The 26,238-nt window shown below is 42.8% G+C and overlaps 1 protein-coding gene across 2 annotated transcripts in view; it reads left to right on the forward strand.

Annotated features, from left to right (window-relative positions):
- The window catches only part of gab2 (GRB2-associated binding protein 2), a 42,817-nt gene that overhangs the window by 6,587 nt on the left and 9,992 nt on the right, over positions 1-26,238 (forward strand). For both annotated transcript variants that reach the window (XM_071917510.2, XM_078284129.1), the window contains exon 2: positions 14,564-14,864. In XM_071917510.2, the coding sequence (XP_071773611.1) occupies positions 14,564-14,864 (301 nt within the window). The remainder of the gene's footprint in view (positions 1-14,563; positions 14,865-26,238) is intronic.

Consider the following 26,238-nt stretch of genomic DNA (forward strand, 5'->3'; position numbering starts at 1 on the left):
CAGTATGCTCAAATAAGCTGTGATACACTGACAATAACAGTTGTGTAAGTTATAAATAAAGTAATATACCTATAGCACATAAATCTAAATAAACTTAGTTACATTTAAAAAAAGAATTTAATAGGTATAAATCATGATTGAAGGGGAAAAATGGAGATATTCTAGCAAAACAAGCGAGTAATAAATATCAGCCTGATTATATTCATTTTTAATTCCCTCAAAATAATAACCTAATGACAGAGCAGCAACAAGTGTCGAAGTGATGCTTCTCCCCTTATTCTGTGCAATTGTTATTTGATTTTTATTTTATTTTCAGCACTGTCAAGCAAAGTGCTACCTAGATTTGTAGGCTGCTTTACAACTGTACAAAATGAAAAAAAAAAAACCTCCCAAAAAGTTCTCAAATTCAGCAGCAAATACATCAGATGGTCAAGAAATCTCTGATTAATATAACTAATATTTGAATTAATATAACTAATATTTGGGCAAAATAAGTCCCAAAATGAATACAGTTCTTCAACATACTCTAACATTAACCACTATACACAAGCTTATGTAACCATTCATTGTGCTGAAAACTTGGTTGAACACCGACTGTACTTAGAGTCCTGGCTTAGAGATTTGAGGAAGGATCTCCTGTCTCAGATGTTTCGTGGAATTAGGACCAGAAAACATCCAGCAGGCTCAACAGGAAAGTCTGACATCCCAGAACTGCCCCACATCCCAGTTATGCTACACTACACTACACTATAGTACACTACACTACACTACACTACACTATAGTACACTACAGTACACTACACTACACTACACTACACTACATACACTACACTACACTACACTACACTACACTATAGTACACTACAGTACACTACACTACACTACACTACATACACTACACTACACTACACTACACTACACTATAGTACACTACAGTACACTACACTACACTACACTACATACACTACACTACACTACATACACTACACTACACTACATACACTACACTACACTACATACACTACACTACACTACACTACATACACTACACTACATACACTACACTACACTACACTACACTACAATACACTATAGTACACTACAGTACACTACACTACACTACACTACACTACATACACTACACTACACTACACTACACTACACTATAGTACACTACAGTACACTACACTACACTACATACACTACACTACACTACACTATAGTACACTACAGTACACTACACTACACTACACTACACTACATACACTACACTACACTACATACACTACACTACAGTATAGTACACTACAGTACACTACACTACACTACACTACACTACACTACATACACTACACTACAGTATAGTACACTACACTACAGTACACTACACTACAGTACACTACACAGGCATACGGCCCTACTCCGTATTCCTCAACACCAACTTCATGCAGTATTACAACAGATGATTCTCTTGTCTTCATCTCAAGTCTCATTAAGCTAATGGAAGCCTTGCCATCCACCCTCGCTTTGCTGTAATAGTGTTGAGAGGAAACAGTGATGCTCTGACTGATTGGGTTAAAGTGCTTTTAGCTACAGTGCATCTGTATGCTAAAATAATGCATAAATAACCCATAAAAATAACTCTGACTCATGGTTTTCATACATACTGTACTTGTGTGCATTCCCTGAAAAACTCAAAGCAGGGTTTCAGGCCATCTGCCATTGCTTTAAAAGAGAGGATTTGTGCTTCCACTGGCATTGCTAAGTCTTATGGGATCTCCTATTCTGCCTGTGGCGTGTTTCCTGCATGTCTTAGGGCTGCCCCAGTTTACAGCTGAGCAGACCTATACTCACTCTCTGCACACCCTGCAGCCACACTTTGACATTCACTTGGCTCCTATGTGTATATACACACAACATCACTTATGAAAACAAAACAGTTTTCAACATTATTGTCCAAGCTACTGGGACCCTATTCAGTATTATTATACCAGGCATCTTATAGCAGACTTGGCAAGAAGGTGCTTATGGAAAATCCTTTTCTCCTATCATACTATCATCAGCTTCGGTGTTATGTCTATACATCCAATATCCACTTTATTAGCTACATCTAGCTAGAACTGGATACTGGAACTGGACACCCTTTTTGCATCCAGGCATGGATTCAACAAGGTACAGAGATCTCAGTCCATGCTGACCCAGTAGTGTTACACCGTTCCCGCAGATTTTTCACCAGCACATTCATGCTACGAACATCCCATTATCTCCAAGATGCTCTGTTGGGTTGAAATCTGGGGACTGCACAGGCCATTGAAGTAAACTGAAGTCACTGTCTTGTTCCTGGAAGATGCTTCATGACATGGCACATTATCCTGCTGGAAGTATCCATTTGAAAAAAAAAAAAAGGCGAGACTGTGGCCATGAAGGGATGCACCCGGCCGAGCAGCAATGCTTAGATACGCGGTGGCGTTCAAATGATGCTCAAATATTACTAAGGGTCCTAATGTGCATCAAGAAAACATTCTCTGCATCTTTACACCACCAGCAGCAGACTGTACTGTTGACATCAGGCAGGTTGGATCCATGGATTCTTGCTGTTTAGACTAATTTCTGACCCGGCCATCGGCATGTTCTAAGAGAAACCGAGACTTGTCAAAATAGACAAATTTCCGCTGTTGAGTTGTCCAGTTTTGGTGATTTCGTTCCCACTGTAGCTTCATCTTCTTGTTCTCAGCTGACAGGAGTGGGACTCAGCATGGTCTTTATGCTGCTGTAGCCTATCTGCTTAAAGGTTCGATGAGTTGCATGTTCTGAGATGCCCTTCTGCACATCACTGTTGTACAGAGCTGATATTAGCTTGAATGAGACTTGTCACTCTCCTCCAATCTTTCTCACCAACAGGACCACTGCTGACTGGATGTTATTTGTTTATCATAGGAACTACTGGCACCAACGATTATGCCACATTCATAGTCGCTTAAATCACGTGTCTTCTCCATTCTAACGTTTAAGAGTAGCTGAACCTCTCAACCCTATCTCATACGTGACACAGGAGGCGTACCTAACAAAACTGGATACTGAGCGTAATTCACACTGAGTGTATAGAATCTTTGTGTATACACTGAACAACGGGACGTTACGTTACTTAATTGAGAAGCTAAGAGTTTAAAATGTGAGGTTGTCAGAAGAAACGGGAGCATTTCAATTATTTTTCAGACAACCATGCCACCAACACAAATAGATAGCCTGGATCGATGAAAGAAAACCACATCTCTGTAATTAGAATTTTTTTTTTTTTTTTTTTAATTGTTAAAATCCTTCAAGCGTTGTTAAATATTTGATCTTGTGTAGCTCAATTTGGAGAGCATGGCACCAGCATTGCTAGGATTAGGGGTTTGATTCCCACTCACAGTACTGTAAAATGCTTTGAATAAAAGCATCCAAATGTAACTCATTGTACTGTGTTTGTTTGAAACAGCAATTTGAGGCACAAACAACAATCTAATATAAATTTAAAATTATATACATTTCTTTTGTCAGCTGCAGCACGTCTAGACAGTGAGGAAGTCATTGCAGTTCTATGGCAGGATATGACAATAGCATTGTGCCGTTTAGTTCAAATATAGACTATGAGCAATAGAATACTGTATGTACAGATATAGCCTTCACAAAGTGCTGACGAACTCGGACAGTGTTACAGTATGTGAGATCATGAGAGACTAATGGTCATCATCACTGACCCGTGTCAATAGAGGGCTTTCAGATGAGACAATGCACCCTCCGGCAGCCATATTGGAGGTCCATAACTCTTGGGCAATAATAGCTGTGAACTGCAACGAATGAATGAATTGGCTGTCTCAATAGAACTGAAAACACATGGTTAATTTCGGCTGTTTTTGACCAGGAACTGGAACTGATCATTTCACCGTTGATGCATCGAATCGATTTTGTGTTTATATAATGTCAGCTTGTTAGCTAGCTAAACACATCTGAATTGCGAACTAGCTTGTTTAGGTTAACTGAGCTGACTCTTCTTAAGCTACATAGTGTTTTGGAGTAGGGACCAAAGGGTCTAGGGCTAAAGACAAGGTAGTTTTCTGTGTCACAGTAACCTAAATTTGGAAACAGATCTATCTTACCACACCACAACAAACTTTGTCAGTTTTATCACCTGGTTGTTACATATTTAGCGATTATTAGCACACAGTCAATTCTTCAAAGCACCTCCATGACACCAGCTGTGGGTGATAGGAGATTTGTAACTGCAAAGCCTCTGTATCACATGTGCGTGGTTTGTTCCAAGAATTCTCATCCAACATTTTAACATCAAGACAAAGAAATAGCTCCAGTATTAGATTATGAGAGACAATTTGATGTATCTGTGATAAGCATTTACTTCCTTTGATGTCTATTTACATCTTTTGTATATGAACATTTCGTATGGGTTGAATTAGCAGAGTTATGCATTTTCCGTGGCTGCGGTTCTTCATGCTAGGCCATTAAGTCAGCATTAAGTATGATTTAAGATTCTGTTCAAAAGTAAATTAAAAAAAATCAGTTAAACAAAAATGTTACTTAAATTGTATGAAAATCCAGTTTTAATTAAAAGCTGCTGATTGTTCTTTTTCCTCCTAGTGTTGGCTTGCCCTCTCATATGATTGAATTAGGCTTCATGTGACATTTCCAAGCGGCCAATCATTTTTGAAGTATATCATTTCAAATAGGCAGTAATTTGGTATGCCTCAGTTTTGCGCTTTGCTGAAGTGTGCCTCAGGATGTGCCTCAAAAGTTTGAAAGTAACTGCTCTGGACCACAATTGCTATGTTAACATACACAGGCATAAACTGATTTTAACCAGATGAAGGCATTCCTCCAATATTCTGACTACGAAATTGTCATGTAAACGCATTGTTTTAGTCAGAGTAAATTATTAGTGATATTGATTTATTTGGCCATGTAAACACCTTATTGTTTTTAAATCTGCTTGTTTCAAAAAAGTCATTAAGTACGGTGCATTTATTTACACAAATCACAGCATGGCAAGCGATGGAGGCAAAAGACAACATGTTTGACCGTGAAACCCTTTTCATGTTGAACTAAATGAAAGAAATTAACATCCTCAAGTTTTGAATAATACCGCTGGCATCAGTGTTCTGTAAGCACATCAACGCAAGCAACATAAAATACCAAAAATATCTGTAAAAAAAAAATGCTTTGCTTGATATTGAGATGGCCAAAGGTAACTGTATCACTTTGAACCACGTCAGTGTTTAAATCGAACTATCGCCTGATTCACAGTAACCAGAGTAAACATTACGCAATGACAACTACATACTGTGTGAAATTTACTGCGAGCCGAATCATTTTCTGCTGCAGCTACATGGCATCATAATGATGTCATATTTGCCGGATCCTCCTGTCAGTGCCTGACTGCGATGATGCACATGACTGGAATGATGAGAGCGGCCTTGTAAGCACCGTGATGCTAGAGTTGAAGTGATACTGTGACGCATGAGGGAGGTGAGTGAGGTCAGACTTAAGAGGTCAGACGAGTTGTAATTTGCCTCTCCTCTCGCTGGTAAACGGTACCAACTCTGTGATCTTCCAAAGAGGGTACAGAGAGTTCCCTCCTGTTTTACTTCGTCTCTCTCCGCTCTGCATCTGAATCCACCTTGGAAGGCGTCAAAGCGACCGCCGCACGCAGGCGAAGGCCCTGCGTAAGAGCAGCAGCAGATGGCAGAGGCAGGGGAAGTGACACAAAGACTTCTGATTGAAGATAATGCTCCCCGTTTGTCAAACCGTCGGGGCGGGCTCGCGCTAAATAAGCCCATCCTTTTACTGATACGGAGACAGGACCAGAGATTACTCATTTTCATAATGAGGAAAGTGTTCGACTGCAAATTGAGGCCGATTATATCTACTGAGAGCTTTCGAGGAGGTTGTTTTTCATCGAACGTGCTACAAAATTTCGCAGATCGTTGCCCTCGTGAAGGGAGTGAATTAGCACTGGAGGTATCAAATACAACATCCCTCTTCATCACCGGCGGGGCTGTAGGATAGAGCTTTCCATCATGCCGCTGTGATGACAGCATACGTGGAGTCGAATTTCCTATAATGTCATCTGAAAGCTGAATCATAGCGGGCTCTGCGTGCGCTAACCGGGTTTCAAAGCTGATGTCTTTGCTTTAAAAGGAGCAGCGAACTTGGCAATTCCACACATCAGGGACACATCAGGAGATAAGTGTTCCTGCCCTCGAGAGGACCCAGCCGGCCCCCCCACCTTCTTTATTAACACGCAAGAATTTGTGGGCCTGTTTGGGTCTTATCTGCACGTGTTATGTCTCGCAGCTGCCGGCCCTCCAAGGTCAATGTTTTGACTATTGGGGAAACCTGAGCAGTCTGATTTTAAACTGCAACAGGACTCTAATGCATCCGTCGGTTACAAATGCCTGTAGTTTTATACTCTCGGCAACTCTGTTTAACGTCTTTTTCGTGTTTATTTCTCTGGGTACGCGGGACAGTGCCACGTCCAGCCCCGGAGCATCTGGATCTCTTCAACGCTAAGGAGAGATAATGGGCGGGAGCTGCTGAAAATGCAAAACGGCCCCAAATTGTTGGCACACCGCTGGGCTCCGATTATGTTTGCGAGACATGAATTTATTGGAAATGCTCCAGAAACGTGTGTCATAAACTTCTGTCTGGGGCAGCTGTCTGCTTAGCATCACACACACACACACACACACACACACGCACACAGAGCCGGGACGGGGAGTCCTGTGTAAACTGCAAGATCTCCTAGGAACTTCCCCATGCTCTCTTCTGTCCATTTGTTGTTTATTTAAGCTCACGTTTACATAAACTGATGTCGCATAAGTAAACACAGATAAATGACACCTGTCTGGGGCAGAAGAGCAGAAAAACATATTTTGGGCCGACACTACAGCTGCTGCTTACATGTGTGTGTGTGTGTGTGTGTATTTGTGTGTGTGTGTCTGTCTGGTTTCCCTTGTCTACAGTATATATTTGGTTGCCAGTTCACCTCTACATGTGTGGTTAAAACACCAAAAACGGTTACAAATTGAGTTCTGCTCTACAAAAATGCTACACCAGTTGGTTTTCACGACTTAACAACAAGAGGAGTTTTCCCACTTCCAAGTAGACGGAGACTTGGTGCGCATTACAATGAAAATCTGAAAGGTGTTTTTGTGTCGTACGAATGCCCAGGCGATTTGTCAAGTGTAAGTGGATTGCATTCCCTCGCGCTGCTCAAACTCCCATCTGTTCCTGGAATGTGGGCTGACGTGTGACCCGCTATTGATTAGGACTAGATAGCCGCGGCGCTGTCGTCATTGTCTGCAGGCAGCGGCCCAGCTTGTCCCCTCTCACCGCACTAACCAGGATCACGAGTGTGTAGGCATTCAGTCGCAGCCTTTTCCCAGTTATTTATTTACCATACAGAAGGAGCCATTGTAGAAGTTCCACCTTTTTTTTTTTTTTTTTTTTTTTTAATGCATGCACTGCATCTAGAGGTGGAGTTCTTCTTCTCTCCTGCTCGAGTGTTGAGATGAACTGCTTGGCGAGTTCAAATTCTGTTGTTTTTTTTTTTCCAGAAGCACCAGAAGGCGCAAAGGAATGAAGTGGCAGTAATGATGCTCTGACTGATGTGATAAATATTCCTATTTAGTTATTCACAATCTTTGAAAAACTAAGAAACAGCATTAATGTAGAGTAGATGTGGGATGAATGCATAATGGGGGATTTTTTTTGTGCTATCCTTAGTTAGAACCAGTAAAGTGAAAAGCTACATCATGCTAACATTTTAGCAGTTGGTAGGTTCTTCGAATCATTAATGTCCATTTTCCATAGAGCTCCCAGAGATGTGAAAGCTCATATACTCACTGGGGCTGCTGGGAGGAGCGTATTGACTGAAATTGGACGCTAAAGAACCCGCTGACCACTTTCCTCCCTCCTCTCTCCCATCCACGCTCTGTCCCAACGCCCAAACCCTCAGCAGCCCACCAATGGGACCTACGAGAGCGAGGGTGGGGTCCCTCTCAGCTCACCATTACTATAATTTAGCGATAATGGCCAAGCGCCGGTGCATTCTCACGCAGCGTCGCCGCGGTGTTGTCAGTGTGTTAGCGCGGGGGGCGATGTGGCGCCTGCTCAGATCAAACAGGAGCTTGGCCCCAGTCGCATGAGACGCGCCGCCCGAGGCGTTCGGTGTGACTCTACTCAAGCATCCAAAGTCACAAGAGGTAAACCGCCCTGCCACAAAACATGACCTTTACAAAAGCTGGTAATAGAACAGAAAATGTACACAAACAAGGTGGTTACAGGCTCGTGCACCAGCGCGGCGGTGCCAGTGTTTGTGCAGCTGTGTATGTACGCAGCGCAGCAGCAGGTAAGGCAGAGGAGGCGGTCCAGGTGGAGGCGGTCCAGGTGGAGGTCCAGAGCCACACACAACCTGCCGCCTCCTCCTCTCCCATGCTCTCATAGGAGGGGAGGTAAACAAGATGACTCTAACCTTTAACTTGGCCGGCGTACGTGTTTAGTTTGGATGTTTGCTCATGCACATTTGAAAACATGTTGACTGATGGCTATCAGCCCGCCTGTTGACACAGCATAGTACTACGCACACTCTGTTTTACTGCATTACTGTAAAAAGGCACAATATGAATAATTGCTTGGGCCACTGCCATCTCTTTAGTTTATCAGTCAGCTTTCCTAGGAAAGCAGGCTGATGCATCGGGTTCAAACACGTGGGAGTGGACTTGTTTTTACACAGCGTTACAGTAGATATGTTCAAATAGATTGAGATAAAGAGATGATTGCTGTTGCTGCGTATTTATTTTTTAAAACGTAGTGTTCCTTATACAGTCTTGGAGGACTATGTATTCATGCCAGACAATTGTGTCCCTTTTTTTCTGTGAACTGAAGGCTTTTGTATGAATTTGTTTGTTTTCCCACAGTATCATTGTTTTGCCCCCTGCCAAAAATAGAGGAAAACATGTCTACTTATCAACATGTGGAGAAACAAAAGGAATTGGCAAGACAAACCAGTTTTGATCCTATTTTTAGATGCCAAGTCACTCTAAAGATTGTTTTGTGGTGTTTGTTATTAGATGTTTTCCTTCCCAGCCATCGAAAATAGATGCAGACATCTTATCCTTTGTGCTCTGCTGTAGTGTCTCTGTGTCTGTTGCTGGTTGCCATCAGGACAGGACAAATGAGACTATTTTGGAACGAGGTAAGATCAAGCCTTTATAGGATGATTGAATAAGACTGAGGCGGCTAAATGCTAGGCATTCATAGATACGGATGGTTGCCCTTCTACTCCGCTGGCAGGCAATCCATTACACAGAGTTGTCTAGAGTCTAGAGTTGAGACCCTTAAACCCAAATATCAGTTTTACGGTGTTTAACGCCCTCAATCTCAGCAAGTCTTCACAAAGTTTTGTCTTTACTGTTCCCTCATCAACGGTAGAATGGTTGTGTTTTATGCTTTTCGCTGTAGTGTTAGTGCTGGGTTTTTTTTTTTTCTACTTAGATTTGACTTTGTGCTTCACTTTGATCTCTCCTGCGGAAGAAAGCAGCAGAAAATGATCAACAAGAGCCGGTGTATGGGGAGTTCCAGCAGCATATCCCACGTGGTTTGCTGCACAGTGTTCAGAAAGGACCGTATCTCTTTGATATTATGTTAGCTGAGGATGTGATTAGTGGCCCGGCTCATGGCTCTCGGTGCTCTAGTGGACTGTCCAGTCCAGTTGTTAACAAGGGCGTGTGTCTCGACTGAGCTCTTCCCCCCCCCCCCCACCCTCAACACCGCTCGCTGCAGCTTAAACCGAGGCCGCGAGGGGGGAGGGGGACGCGGGAGAGAGCTGGGGTAGTTCAGCCTGGTTACATCAGCTTCAGCCCTCACTTCCCAGCGCTGGGACAGTGATCGATGGGCTTAGACATGCTCTGTAGGACAGGCGGTGGGTGGGTTAGCTCATTTTGTTTGTGTCCTCCTCCCCCATGATTTACTTCGCCGGGGGAAGTCGGCTCAAATTTGAAAAGTGCGTGAGAGAAAGAGGAAAGGCTGCACTGTCAGTTGTGTGGTTTTAACGGGGAGACTCGAAACTGAATGTACCATTTGATTTAGTTTTTTAAAGAATCTTAGTTTTTCTTCATTTCACATGCAAGACTTTTAAGTGCTTGTGGGATGCTTCACAGAAAATGTGCCAAGTGGAACATTCTTCAACCTTAGACCAGGCTGTACATTGTCTTGTACATGATTAAAGAGAGCAACCACTTTTTCCTGTGGAAAATGCTCACTCTATTTTTAGCATGATAAAGCCTCCTAAATGAGTTGCCTGTACTCTGTGGTTGAGAGCTGTTGCTGTCCTGGGTTAATATGCCGGCCATAGCTGAAGGATGCCAGGAATAACCCAGCTGGGTCGCACTGACCTCTTGGAGCTGGGCAACGCTCCAGGTCTCAATTAAGTGATGCTCTCTCTTCTCCAGAAAAGGCCATAATATTTAAATGGGGTTTGCAAGAGTTATAGCTTTTTTTTTTTTCCTCTGAATGGAGTGATGGCACTGAACCAAAGAGATTTCTGGACCTTGAGTTAAATATGTATGCAATGCCCTCACTGGGTTCTTCTGCAGAAGTGTGTCTTTTATTTGCCTGTATTATATTTTCATGATAAAAAGGAAGTTCACACTCCATTGAAATCCTTTATGGGAAAAAAGAGTAATACTGCTGATTTTTTTTTCTTTTAAATGTGTTTTGCTATGCCCTTTAGCAGTTCAATCTGTATTATTGAACATTCACAACTGTCTCCCATAGTGAGAAATGATCTAATACATGGTGTTCACACCATGCACAGCTCCAAAGAAAATGAACTGAAAAAGATGGAAAATGTGACTGTGACAGTACCCATGATGATTTTCTTGGGATAACGATACCTTCGCTGGCTCAAAACTGATAGCAATACTGTAATAAAAAGCTTTTTGTAAGATGGAAAAGCTCAGACAAACTTAATGTTCAAGTTTTTGAAGTTGGTCTCATTTCCAAGCTGTACATCATAATGATACCAAATGTTACAGCCTCAATTTTCTGCTTTCTAGCTTCAGGAAAGAGCTGGCGGTGCTTATGATTAGATTGTCCCATACCATAAAATAACCTGTAGAATATAAAAATTGAGGAAACCTGAAGTTGTCAGTGATAACCCTGCCTATGTAGGCCTGGCTGTGTAGCTGTGTCTATTTAGTCAGGACTTTGGTAGGTGTGGAAGGTTGAACCTGTCCTTCTGTTACCATGCCTTTAAGCTACAGACCAGGTTTAGATACGGATATGTTGACAGTAGCTAGTGATGCCTCTATTCGTCACTGAACTTTTTTGCGAATTGTAGCTGGAGGAAAATGACAAAATGGCTAAATACAGCTGGAGTTGAGGAGAACCACATTGTCTCTGCCAAGGATTATGGGATAATAATAGTTTGCCTTATTACCAGCATGCAAACATAGTGTAATATGGAGGTGAAGAAGTCACTCTACACAATGGTAAAATCACAATGGTGATGAAGCCTATTTTGTTTGGTTCACACTTCCTCCTGCTTGCTGATATTGTGGTTGTTGTGTTAAGATGCGCATAGTGGCACGGCTCTGCTATCAGCACCATTAAGCTTGTACTGCCGCCAGCCTTACTAGTATATCAGTCTGACAGAAAATGAAATGAGAAACAGTCTTTCCTCAGTACCTCAGGAGCACTTCAGCTCCCCGCTGAAGATACTATCACACAGTCTGCACTTCCTGAAAAACATGTTGCTGCTTCTTCATAGCTGCGCTGACTTCTCAGAGGTAAAATAAGCAGAACTGCCAACATGTCAAAAGAACATTTCAGCTGTTTGCAAAATGGACATGATGAATCCCATTTTGTTGCTCCAGAGCTCATAGTGTATTCTTGGAGAGCCATTATGTTGCATTCACATAATGAAATCTCAGTTTCTTACATTTTACCGAAATGTTTTTCAATATGGCGTGCCTCTTAAAGGAATAATCTGTGAGGATTTCATTTATATAAATGTCCGTTTTGCTATACTCTGTCGCCAATTGATATAACACAAATAGTGATTCAACATATACCTATAGTTCATGAAAGCTTTTACATGAAAGCTTTTACATTTGCTGCATTTGCTGTTCTAAACACCCAGTGGCAGGTATAGGCCTTTCCTGGGTAAAATCCACTGGCACACACAAAGCAGCTACAGCGGTTTGATTGGAATCAATAGAAGAAGAACTGAGTAGTTAGCATGAGCAGCGATAGCCACCGTGGCTGAACAGACAAAGAAAAACGCAAAGAAACTCAAACTTCATCAACAGAAAATCCAAGGAAAAAGTCATCACAGTACTGGACAAGTCAAGTGCAGAAACACCACAGCGATGAGCGCTTAGGAACAAAGATGTCACCAAAAACCCCCCCCCCCCCCCCCCTCCCAAAAAACAAGAATCTCACGGATCACAGCTTTCACTGAAGCCAAAATAGATCTGTATGGCATCTCAGTGGTAAAAGCCTGTAAAACATCCTGATAAGCACAAATAGCGTACATATTTTCAGAGGAGATTAAGAACACCTAAGCCGTCTTTGCACAGCTGACCCGGCTGAAATGCTGCAGCAGAGCCAGGATAGAATTAATCTTGGTCGTTTTCAACAAGTGTTCTTTATCCACTTTTTTTTTTTTACCCGGTATGATCATCTTTAAACTGCGGGAGGGGGAACCACAGGAACCACTGGATCTGATGCAGCAATAAACTTTATTTATCTTGTGGGTAATTGTTGTGTGATGCCATTTTATAACCATTTATACGTCTGGCAGATTAAAGATGTTTTCGTTCATATTTCTAGTTTTGCTAGCTAAACTGCTTGAATCGAAACCAAGTCTCTGTGAAGCTAGCTTAGATTTTTTGCGGTTCTCCCTCACCTCAAGTAGACGGCAGTTTCCCCTCTGATAGCCTAACTTCTACGCACAACTTAACGCACAGGTGATGGAGCGCTTGCTGTGGCGCGAGATGGTTACCACGGTTACTGTGGCACTTGCACAGGCGTTTCTCCAGCTTTACTTTACACAGACTAAATACTGAATCTGGTCTTTTCTGCTGCTTTTCTCCCAGGTCGTGAGTCGGGTCAGAGCCTTTGTATTTTAACCCCTGTTTTACCCCAGCTTCACACAGAAACCGAACCCAGGTCAGATCCACCAGTAACCCGGTGTAAATGCTCTGTGTAAAGACGGCTCTATTTGGGAAACACAGGAGACTCAGTGTGATCCATTTTTCCGCTTCCTCCCTGTGTGTGTGTGTGTGTGTGTGTGTGTGTGTGTGTGTTTGTATGGTGTTAGTCGGGTCTGGGGGTGGAAGGGGGGGCGGTTAGCCTTGCGGCAGTGTCTGTGTTGATGGAGGGAGAGGGGGCCTGCAGGATCCTGTGTGTCAGCAGCCTGCATGTGAGAGACATTGCCTGGGCGGAAGTGCATCACTGGCAGATGGCCAAAGCCCCCCCCCCCTCCCTCCCTCCCTCCCTCCCTCCCTCCGCCCCCTGGTCTATCTTCCTCCTTTGTCTCTGGACAGAGAACACAGAGTCCCTTTAAGGAAGCCACTGGAAAAACGTATGGAGCTGCTCTGTAGCTCTTGTCACAGTCAAGGCAACTGTCCTTCCTTTATGTTTTTCCAGTCAGCCCTCTGACTAATACTTGTAACATGAGTATGTATTATAAGTGTGAAATCAACTTGTTGCATTGTCGGTTTTGTATCTTGATCTTGCCACGTAATTCTGCATGTATTATCAGAGAGTGTGATTGTGCTATCTCTTGTGGTTTATGACATGGGATGTTTATTTACACGTTGTGCGAGGAAACTCCCACCTCTAGTGACACAGTCATATCTAGATGCGGCTTGACTGTGATTGGATGGAAGCCGTGCCACTCGCTGGGTTTCTGGGAGTGGGAGGAGCCCCGGTCTACAAGTTCTGTGTTGTAGTGAAGTTGTCATGGAGGAGCTCTTTGTATTTGAACTGCAGCTCTGCTTCTCTCCTCGCTCACAGAGGGATATCGGCACAGGAAATACGTTGGGGGAGTAACACCTGCTGCCTCAAAAGAGCAACACACACACACACACACACACACAACAACCACACACAACCGCATGCACACTAAAGCACAGTGACATGCTCAAGTAAAGCCAGCCTGTTCTTTCCTCGGAACTCAATCGGGTGTTTGATCAAAAGTTAACACCCCAACTGAAGTCCAACTGTTTAGTGTGTTGTGTTGTGTAGTGTGTAGTGTGTTTAGTGCATTGCCATGGAAACACTCTGCAGTGTACACACAGTAAGAAAAGTTTATCAAACCATCTGTATATGCTTGTTGACCATTTACAATCTCAAGATCAAGATTCATATCATGTTTGAAATGTAAAGTTAGCATTCCCCATCAACAAACATATATGATTTGACCGCACCGGCTTTCCGGGAAAGTGTTTGCTTTTTGCTGTGTGTTGAAGTCATGTTCTGAACTCGCAATGTCGTTTCCCAGGCATGGAAGAAGCGCTGGTTCATCCTGCGCAGCGGCCGAATGAGCGGCGACCCCGACGTTCTCGAGTACTACAAGAACGACCACTCCAAGAAGCCCATCCGCGTCATCGACCTGCACTGCTGCGAGCAGGTGGACGCCGGCCTCACCTTCAAGAGGAAGGAGTTCCAGGACAGCTTCGTGTTCGACATCAAGACCTCAGACCGCACCTTTTACCTAGTGGCCGAGACCGAGGAGGAGATGAACAAGTGGGTCCGCTCCATCTGCCAGCTGTGTGGATTCAACCAGTCCAACGACAACCACGGTAGGACGCCCTGACCCTTTCCCCACTTTAGTCATTTTGTAATTTGTTAATCGGGCCTCCATTCCAAATGAACTGACCTCATATAAACATCTCAAGTAGATTTAAAGTGACCCAACTGGTCCCACTTCAAAGAGATTTTGATTTTCTCAGTTTATCCATCTCCATGTTTCAGTCAGGTTAGGTAGAGAATCCAGTTGCAGCCTGCCATTCCTACTATCCCTACTATCTCTTCTATCCCTGTGTTATTCTCTGGATACACACTGCTCTTTTCAAATGTCTTTTCACACCTTTGAATTGTCAACCATCAGTTGGCACTGTTGAGAATCCAGTTTTTAGATAGCTATTACCTAATACATAGTGGTTTCTTTACTGATTTTATACAAATATTTGTTTCGATTTTTAAGACAAATATTTAGTAGGCTACTTAACAAAATACAATAACACTTCCCTTTTATGAGTCTCCCACTGTGCTTTCTCATATTATTTGGAACGGCTTGTTGCTTAGCTCTCACAAAATCCAGCAGCAGAGCACCGGCTACATGATATCACTGGCAATTGTGTTTTTTCCATCTTTGTTATTTGAGAGAGTTGAATAGGAACATCCCTGCCAAATGGACACAATGTCTGAGAGTGTTATTGATTTTTGTCTTCATTTGTTTTGTTAAAGCAATGGCCTGATCTGCCTGTCATCTCCAGGACAATGGAAAGTCTTATACTGAATACAAGCCTTTTAGCTACCAGCTCATCAAGCAGATACAGAGGACTTTATGTTGTGTGTTTGCCACAACTACCGTTTTACATTTTGTTCGGATGAGAATAGCTCAGTGAGGGAGAGCATGGCACTTTCACTGCTGGGCGTAGGGGTTTGTTTCCCTCTGTGGCCACCTATGCTGAAATTGAATTCACTTATAGTACTGCAAAGCGCTTTGGATAAAAGCATCCATCTGATGGCATAAATTAATGTTAAAGCTGCACTAGGCGAGATTTTTATGTAAAAAAGCACCTGTCTTATCTGCCTAAATCAGGAAGTGAAGCTGCAACAGAGAAGAGCGTCCCATCCCCACTAATTTAGATGCTGGAGATTTGCCTTAATTGCCCAAATTAAATTCTGGTGTCGGGTATGATCACTGGTGGGAAATCTCTGCACACAGGAAGTCATGCATAAAAATGTAAGAGCAAAATACAAACTCCGCTCCGTCCAGAGAAAGCTGGACTCACCAACGTTAGATCTTTTCCTCTCTTGCCCCTTTGGTGTATTTTGGTATAAAGCATCACAGACCAGCTGGGTTGGTAAACACGTGTGTTCTGTGTGTAGTGTGTTTATGTCACAGTTCATGATTTCTGGGTGTTGAACCCAAATAACTGAAACATTTGCCTCTCGCTGCCATTTGGGTGCCGCCAACATGCAAAGTTGCCAAGTGCAGCTTTAATATAATCTTGCTCTGATGAAGCTGCAATACAAATGTGAGCTCTAAAATAATTTGTGAAGGGGATTAACTAAGGAGACCCCAAGAAGTCTTAGTTTTAATGTTATGTGAGAAATCGACCATGAATCTGACTGCTTAAAAAAGGAAAGCAGTACTAACATTTAAAATCCTGTATGTTACACCTGATGAGAGTTTGTTAGAAACAGCTCCTTTCACTCTCTTATTTCTGCCCATCCACACCCTCACACTGTTGTTTTCCACCACCTGCCAGCTGGTGGACGTTTATCCATGGCTGATTAAGCTGATCATCTGTAACATGCAGTATGTCCAGGTGTTGAATAAAAACAGCTATGGAGTGTGTAATAATGCTCACATCAGGAGTGGATCCCAAAGGTCTACGTTGAATAATTAGCAAGGTCTTGCTATGAATCTCAAACTGTATCGTGTGCGTGTGTGTGTGTGTCAGTGGGGTGTGGCTGTGAGAATGGGTTGGGGGAGAGAGAGAGGGTTGATGTAATGACAGCTGCATAACTGATTGCAATCCCTTTTGTTGTAAACGTCACATCATGCACTGTAATATTTGGTCGTATAACCTTGTTTTCATTGAAAGGGCTGGTTCCTCTTTCTGAGGAACTTTATTTTTTCAGTAACTGGGAGTTCTTTCAGTCCATCCAAATGCACTCGCCTGGTGTGTTTTAGTGGGTGAGAAATTGCAAGCAGAATTTAGCATTTGTTAGCACCCGTGACTACTTGCAAAAAATCACTTGCATCATCTTCTAAACCATGTCCTGATTCTCACCATCGATATCTGCGAAGAAGGGCTGCAATTTTCAGATAAATAGTTTTCACCCCCACTGATTTCCATTAGCATTGCAAACAAATACTAACACCTTAATGTGTTACACTGTCTAAGTGTACTAACACCAAATGTCTCACTGCACAAGACAGGGGTGAAGATGTTTGTTCAGTGAATTTCAGAGAACTCTCAGTTCATAATAAATCAGATATAAAAACCTCCCCTATCCCTTTTAAGGCTCAGTTTTTATCAGTAATCGTCTCTTACACTCTCTGCGCACACATAGCCAAATAGTGAGCTAAACCCTCCTGGATAAAGTGTGAGATGTTTTTCTTTCATGTATCTGCTCCCCGAGGCCATAGCTGCTCGGCTGTGTGGTTCCCTGTTGCGTCATCGCCACCGTCTTCAGTACGCAGGAAAGCACCGAAATTTATTGGGAAAAGCAGCCATGGATCCTGAGTGGAGTAATAAGGGAAAACTATGAACATAGTTTTTGGCAGTCCAAGCCCAGATGAGAACCTTATCTGACCTGGAGTTAGTTGATGGACCCACCAGCTGGGTCTGCTTGTTCACACATACAGCGTACACTTCCAGACAGGCGCCCCACCCTCCTCTGTGTTCGTCTATTTTTCTGACCCCTCCCTCTCTCTCTCTCTCTCTCTCTCTCTCTCTCTCTTGATGCTGACCACCTGCCCCCTAGAGTATACCTTCCTTATAAAAAAAAAGAGACTTTGCGTGAGAGACATTTACAAGCCATAGCCAGTCGCTTTTCCAAGGACTGGGGGAGAACTGTAGGCTGCTCCTCCCAACTGTAATGCAAATCACCCAGCCCTTCCTCAGATTAACTGCTGCCAGCTCCCCAACCAAGTATCAGGTTGTTGTCAGTGTTGCTTGCATGAGGAATTGAGGAATTGAATACTCCTCCAAACTGTTTTTGCCAACCCTGACTTAGTGTAGAACTAGGCGTGTTTTATGGAAATTATAACACAATTGGAAAGCATATTTCACTCATCAGCCCGCTTGGCCGAAACTACCTGTTGTATAATATAGCAGAAATACGAAGAGGCTGTTCTTTCTTGTGATTATGGGTACAACAGTCAGGCACAGTCATTGGGTATGTATGTAATAACAGTGAAGAAAGTATGTAGGTATTATGGAGGTTACCAATGCAATGTATTGTCTAAAACGTTTTCAACAAATTAGTGAGCATACACTACCAGTTCAAAGTTTGGACACACCATATTTTTCTTTATTTTTATTATTTTTTTACATTTTAGAATAATAGTAAAGACATCAAAACTATGATATAACACAAATGGAATTATGCAGTGACCAAAAAAGTGTTAAACAAGCTTTGGAAAGAAATTCATACATAGGCATCAACTTCACTATTTATATTTGTCTAAGAAACACATTTCAAGCATTTAAGCATAAGCCTTTAGATCAAAATGGCTTTAAGATGATGAAAAACATAGTACATTCAATCAGGTGTGTCCAAACTTATGACTGGTAGTGTGTAACTTGCTTCCTGGTAACAACAAATTCCATTTTTGCTAACACAGTCTTGCTGTGCGGGAATTCTCAGCACAGTTGGAATGTGCTTTCGACCAATCAGATTGGCTGGAACTACCTGTTCAATAATAGGGCGTGACAGTAGAGCTTCATTATTCTTACTATTGATGCTGGTGGTGATGCTTGTATGTGTGTCTGTCTGTGTATGAGAGAGAGAGAGAGAGAGAGAGAGAGAAGCAGGGATGATGTGAGAGCAGTGCAGACCTGACACAGGGATGACTTCCTGTCTGCTTCAGACACTCCGTCTCCCATCTTGATCTCGCCTCTTGACCAGCCAGTGAACAGATAGTGCTGCTGGACCTGAGCCACGTCTCTCACAGTACCAACACATTAACTGTCTTTTTACACGTCAGCCTTCGAAACACTTATCTGCCAATGCGGCACCTTGCGCTTTGGAGTTTTGCGATTCTGGTTTGATTAAGTGCCGTAGATATGCGGATGGTGATTGGAACTAATAGAGGGTGGCCATTGCTGGATAAGTGTGCACACATCTCTTTTATCAGTTAAGACGTTTTGTGGTTTCCTGGTAGACAGCTGCTGAGCTGAGCCGGTGTGTCACCAAACAGACTGGGAATTTCTTCTCTGGGAGACAGACCAAGTTTAAAATCCTGAAAAGTTAGTTCCTCTTACAGAGGACAACACAAACTGAGAGCAACTCATAAATAAAGCTATATTTACCTCACTAATCCTTTAGGAATGGGGGACATTCAAATGAGCAAAATATAAGGGGGCCATTGAAATGCTATGAAATACCAGAACAAATCATATTTTTTTAAAGTGAAACATTATTCCAAGATTAATTTGCAGTTGACAGACCTCTGATTACATGTGTCAACAACAGTTGCCCACAAGTAATAGAATAAATATACAGTATGTTCACATTGCTGCACGTTTCATTCACTACGACTGTCTGGTGAACCTAAATGACGGAATTGTGGCCAAAACTAATCGTCGCATTGCCCGCATGTGGAAATCACGGGCGAGGTCGCGCACCGCATGAAATTCAAAACAATACAGATGATACTTCAGTTAACATTCTTCCCCCCAAGGATTGGCTGAAGGAAGAGGAACCAGAACCAACTAACCGATTCCGGCGGGGTTTTTTCTTGTTGGGGCATATTGAGAGCTGAATTTTCCTACATTGCCACTACAATACTGGAGTTTTCAGGCACGCTGTTGTGATGCAAAGCACAAGAAGCATGAATGCAAAGGTGTATGGATGGCACGTCTGCGTTCATGCCGAGTTCGCGCATTTCTAGTTAAACAGAAAGTATGAATCAGGCTTAAAACAGACGAGATTCGGTGTCTGAGGTTCAGATGGGTTCTGCTGTTGTGCCTTTATACCCATAACTGTCATATTCATATATTCTTGTTCCAATGAAGCTGCAATACAAATGTGAGCTGTGAAATAATTTCTGAAGGGGATAAACCAGGCCTAGGGGAGACACTGATAAACCCTTGGAAATATAAGTGTTTGAGTGTTTCAGAGTGAGTAGGATTGGTTGAGATATTTGGCAGCGTCTGATCCATCAATACCCCGATCTGATCGTACCTTTTGTCTGTCAGGGCTGGACTGTCCTGCCAGCGGACAGCTGCCTCTTGGGACTGGGAGGAAGGTTGGCCAAGGGCAGCGCATGACAGCAGCTCATTGTCACACAGCTCTTGAACGCAACTCTCTCTCTGTCTCTCTCTGTGTCTTGCTGTGTCTCACTTTGTTTCTATCTCTCTCTTGCTCTCTTTCTTACACACACATAAGGGACTGTTCCACACATGACCTTTGGGCCCAGTACTTATAATTGGAAAATATGACAATATCTAATATATGTGGCAATAATGATTTATGTTTTTGGTTTTGTTGTTACTCCGCTTAATTCATTATTGTAGGTTCTGTTCTAAATCACATATTTTGGTAATTTGGTTTAGTATTGTTCTTACTTCTCAAAGTAAATGTTGAAAATTTCAAAATGACCAGAAGTTATTGTGCTGAAATCTCTTTTTTGTTTTGTGCTGATCTTTTCAGAACATTATTGGTGGAACAAAAACCAGGCCAATGCTGGATAGTAATATTGGCAATATATCAGTTAGACACAGACACACACGCACGCATACACACACCCATTCTCTCTCCTTTTGCTTCTCAGTCTCTCAGCGCGTGCACGCCTGCCTTTTCCCCTCCCAAAGTGCCCTTCATGGGCATTGATTTTTGTTGAAATAATGAGACTCCATGGTACTGGAAGGTCAGGTTTCTGCTGCCACAGAGCCGTCTGCGAGGGACGCTTTCTGCTGCTGCTGCTGCTGCCACTGCTGTGCATCCCATAATACCACTTCTGGTTGCCCTGGCAGCATCAAGGGCCTGGCTGGAAACCAAAGACTGAGGAGACATTGTGCACACCCCATCGTCCAAATCACCAGAGAAGAGGGTTGTCATTTCTGACCTTACAAATAATGAAACCCCACAGAATGCAGATGTTCAGCAAAGTGTGTCATGATTTGGGTTTAGCGTTGCATCATCTATTATTAAACCCCCCTTTTTAAAAACAAGAAGTCAAGCCAAGGCGCATGAAGAGATAGAAATGCGATTAGAGTTGCTTGTCACCCGTGTAATTGTGAACAAACACTGACAACCAAAGACAAGACTTTTCAAGAGTAATTGGACAACAGTGGGGATTAGTAACTAGTCATTACAGCGCCTCTGATTGCCATAAGCAGACAAGAACACACCGAGTTACATGTTTTTTCTAGTCCTTACAATCTGTTGATGGGTGTTAGTGCTATTGTTACCAGATACTGATGGCTGGGTGTGTGGCGTGTGTCTGCACCCAGGGAGACCCGCCCCCGAGCGCAATCTAATGAATGGAACATCATCTCGTCAATCACGGGCTTTGTTCTGCTCCGTCCCGGCTGTTTGAACTCCTAGACAAGGACAATCTGAACTAGGGGATGGGTTTTACTTGTCAGCAGTCCTCTGTTTTGGCTTTTTTTTTTTTTTTTTGTTCCTTCTTTTGGAGGACAGCTCCCTCTCTGTTGTGTTTTTCTCCTCTTCGTTCTGTTCGTTTCACAGTCTGTCCCTTGTAAAAAAAGAAAAAAAAGTCCATATTGTTTTTCAGTTTCATTGGTGGTGGGAAAAAAACGGAAGAATGAAGTCTTCCAAAATCAGCGTTTCCAACAGCAGCCTCAGCAGTTTTTGTCAAAAAGGCAATGAAAAGAGATGAGATTCATTCACACAAATAAAATCAGGAACTTAAACCCCAGTTGTGGAGCCAGATGGGTGATAAGTGATTAGTTGAACACAACTCTACATCTTAAAAACGTGCCTTCTTGTTATGCATTTATGGTGCAAAATTATTCACAGTTTTATTGATAATGACATATTCATTCAGAACTACTGTATGTTCACAATGTAAACTGGGTTGCCAGTTGCATTTCCCAACTCACGTAGTGAATATCTTGCTGTTTAGGCAATAGTTGTGGTAATTTCCCCTTAACTTCCCCATTTCCTTACACAAAAATGCAGAGATTGGGTGTGGAATTCAAGGTTGCAGAAACTGATTAAAGAGGAACTTATTTGTAAGATCAGATACAGCCGTTTGAAGGTGTTGACATCGGGTTTTTTTCTCTAACAGTGTTAAGGCTGTTTTATGGTTATAAGACAAGTGTCTGTCGACAGTGTCTAACAACAAAAGTTACATAAAAAACAAAGAAGTATGTGTCGTCCAACCATCTTGTACCTGTAGGCTGCAGACGCCATCATTGATTTGTCTTACATTTTTGTGGGTTGGCTGGACCAAGCGTTCTGTCACGCCACGGAGACGGAAACAGCTGTGTAGCTAATTGCTTTGGTCGAGGCGAATAAAAATAGTATTAGAAGTAGTAAAAATAGTAATGGATGGTTTTGAGGAAAAATTGCCGTTGACGTGACTAGTATTGGTGAGATGTAAAGTTTTTACTGAACGTGTGTCAACCCAAATTATTTAAGCGGTTGCATAATGTTGTGTGATCTAGCAAATATTCACTTCATGTCTCTAAAATCAGCAAATAGAATCCTACACTGTTGGATCTATCACAGCTATTCAGTTTTTGGTTTATTTGATTTTCTGACATATACACCGCTATCCCCCTACTAGTTCTGTTCCCCCAACCCATTTTAGAAAGTCCTAGAATCTCCCATGTCCAGTCCCATTTGGGTAATAAGCTTTGTGGATTTAGTCTTACCGTTCCCAGTAGTATGTGTAGTCATTTTGCATCTTTAAGTAGCTTCAATGTTGGCACCAGCTTAGTGGTTCAAATGACAGCTTTAGTACTTGCCTGTGGCAAAGCCAATCATTTTAAAGGGTGGCAGCCACACAGCCTACAGTTACATGGAGACCACAAATGGATTCTAAATATTGGATCAGGCCAACTGTTAACATGCAAAAGAGTTGATGTGGGTAGATGTTTACCTGTCTTCAACATGTAATCATCTATTTCTATCATTTAATCTGCTTTTTGTCATGCATAGCTGTGTCTCCCTCTTCTTTCACACAGTTATTGGTAGGCTGGTAGTGGTAGCACAGATGAAAGTGTGATTGCAGCGCTGCCTCCTGTGTATGGGAGGGCACAGATAATCCTTCCAACTGTTTAGATGCAAAGGAGTTCATGTGGGCAGCTGCTTACAGGTCTGCAGCATGGCTGCATGTCTACAGCATCAGCAAAGTGGATTACACTGCTTTTTATCAGTGAACAGTTAGGTCTCCCACTGCTTTTACACTTCTTGTCAGCCTAAAAGATATTACAGATGAGTTTGTGATTGTGGTGCTGCATTCCTGTACATCAGAGGGCAAAGGTCTTTAAACTGCAGGTTTTCCACTCCAATATTGCAAAAACAGCTTCAAATTTGTCATTGAGCACACATATGGGATGTGTGTTTCACTTTCATCCAGCATCTTTAATTCTTTTATTAACAGGTCTGTAATTGTCCACCCATGGTGCTCTTTTAACTAGGAATCATTTCACTTAATTGCCACATTGCCATCTGGGAGTTTTCTATTTTACAGAGACCCAACAGGCTGAAATTTTCACAACATTTTTTCCAAACAGGTAACCCAGGTCCTTTATATGGCTGATCAGGTTACTGTAGTTCAGCTGGAGTGTTTATGTGAGGTTGTTACATTTTGAGTGTGGCTCAACCAGCCCTATTAACGGATTACCAGGCTGCATGTAAACGCAGTCACAGAGTACAGTTAGAAAATTCCACCCAGGCCAGAGCAACTGTGGCAAACTGCCACAACACTGACATATTCACCCTTAAGAAATGTGCTCAAGGTTACTGGAGTGAGTATAAACCAGACGGGCCCTCTGTAATATCCTCCCCATGTTCTTTTGGTCTTGAAGATTTTTCCACACCACATTATATCCCTTATCCTCGGTATCCTGAAGAGCGAGACAGAGGATCCTAAGTACATCAGTACAGTAGATCCTTGTAGTTTGTGGCCATGCACAAGTATTACACTCTCCGTTCCTCATGACTTCTGTGTTTCCACACAAGGCTTGCTCCCATTCTGTAATGCATTGTCAGAGCAAATTATCCTTTTGTTCTTGGTTGGTTGGCTGCAGGTGATGGCACGGCCCATTCCAGGTACGACTTTCACTTTTTCCAATGAGAGAATGAAAACCAATGCTTCAAAATTAACTCAGCGCTCACCGCAACCATTTTCAAGTTTTCATTTCTGAGTTGCATCTACTGATGCACAGCCATTTATCCACCCATCATTTAGCAAAAAATGAGGTCAGAGGGTTGAAAAGGAGTTGCTGTTTTAGACCTCAGCCAAACTCTGTAATTCATTGGCCCTGACAAGCCCCAGCCTTTTAGGCGATTGATCAGTCAGCGTTTTGAGGCAAATTGATGTCGCAGTGTGGTCCGGGGGTGGTGCTCACATGATGCTGTGAGCAGGCAGGCACAGGGGAGTAATGTGATCAGGGAATGCTCCTGTGTCTGTGCTCCGCTCCGCTCTGCTCTGCTCTGCTCTGCTTCAGTCTCTTCTGTGCTGTTTTCAAGTGAGAGGGGAAACAGCCATGTCACTTTGTTAATTTCACTCTAGCCGGCAGAGCAGAAGACGCCATTTTACTTCTTCCTGTGCAGCGCTCTTGTGTCGCTCCCCCTCACTGCTACCAAGTCCCACCACAAGCCCCGGCAGCCTGTCTACCTCGCCCAACTCTGCTGCAGCTAGCATCTCCTTTATCCAGTTATGTCAGTCTCATGCAGAGCTCCCAACCCCCCCCTCTATCCACAGATGCAATTGGCCCCCTCACTGCGGCCTCCCGGGACACAGTGTTGCTTTTAAAGAGCCAGTGGTCTGCCAGGTCCGTCCGGGGCAACTAATATCCACTTGGAATCAGTAGTGAAAGAAGACATTTTAACATTTTAGTCATTTAGCTGGGGTTCAGTGTCTGTTTCAAGGACACTTAGGGGGATCAAACCCGCTGTCTGACCTTTCTGGTCATGGGACGGTCTCTGTCACCACTGGGCCACCCTGCTGCCGCAACATATCTGAAGTTAATTTGCAGCGCCCACTTTAGCTGTCTCGGCCCAGCAGCTATATTTTTTAAGTGCAATCTCTTATGAAACCATTAAGGAAATTGCATTTTTCCCGTAAGGAGGGGAACTCCTCAAATTGAAGGCAGGTGGATAGCGTCTATTTCTGATGATTATCTTTTGAAGGAATATTTAAGGGAGGATTGCAGATCCTTATAAAAACACGCAACTGCTGTATTTGGAAAATGAAAATATTTTCTCTTCCTACATGTTTCCATCAGATGTCTTTTCAGTCGGTCAGTGATATTTTCTATTTTTATGTCTCATTTCAGATTAGATTATCATATGTCCTTGTCTAATTCTGGCCGGACTGAGAGGAAATGAGAACCCTACAAAGACGTTCTTGTCCTTAGTGATCCAGCAGGGTTCTAATTTTGGCCTCCTGAGACCAGCAGCCGGCCTCTATTAGATTATGGCCACAGAGCAGATGAGACAGTAGGTGATGTATTATAGAACATAATTGGAAAATTGCTCATGAACTGGGTTGCTCTTTGACCCAGAATAGCCATATGTCGTTCACCGAGCAAAAGGGTCTTTTTAATGCATTGCTGTTGATAGTCCGACGTTTGTTTCAGTATAAAGCTGAGGAATGCAGCGGCAAGAACTCTCTTTCTCCCCTTTCACCGACTTGCTTGATGTTGATGGTTGAGGATTCAGCTCAGTTGTAGAGAAAACAGTTTTTGGCACCAGCGTCAGGCTCGTTGCTCAAAAAAATAATGATTATATATTACTTGTGCTAATCCTGCACCGTTTTATTACTTTTCTTTGTAGGCAATAGTGTCATAAATTACTTTTTCACTTTGATTAATAACCACGTTGACACCCAATATTGTCTGTCACAGTACATTAGCAGATGCAGGGGATTTTACTGGAAGCAGGAAAGATGGAAATTTTGAGAGGTTTCAGTGTTTTTCTTCTCTGCTCTTTTCTGTATTTTTTTTTTTTTTTTTAAGTGTTGTGGTTCCACTGCCTTGATGGAATTGCTTCCCAATGGTAACATACATCATT

The sequence above is a fragment of the Centroberyx gerrardi genome, chromosome 6, assembly GCF_048128805.1.
Source record: "Centroberyx gerrardi isolate f3 chromosome 6, fCenGer3.hap1.cur.20231027, whole genome shotgun sequence".
NCBI lineage: Eukaryota > Metazoa > Chordata > Actinopteri > Beryciformes > Berycidae > Centroberyx > Centroberyx gerrardi.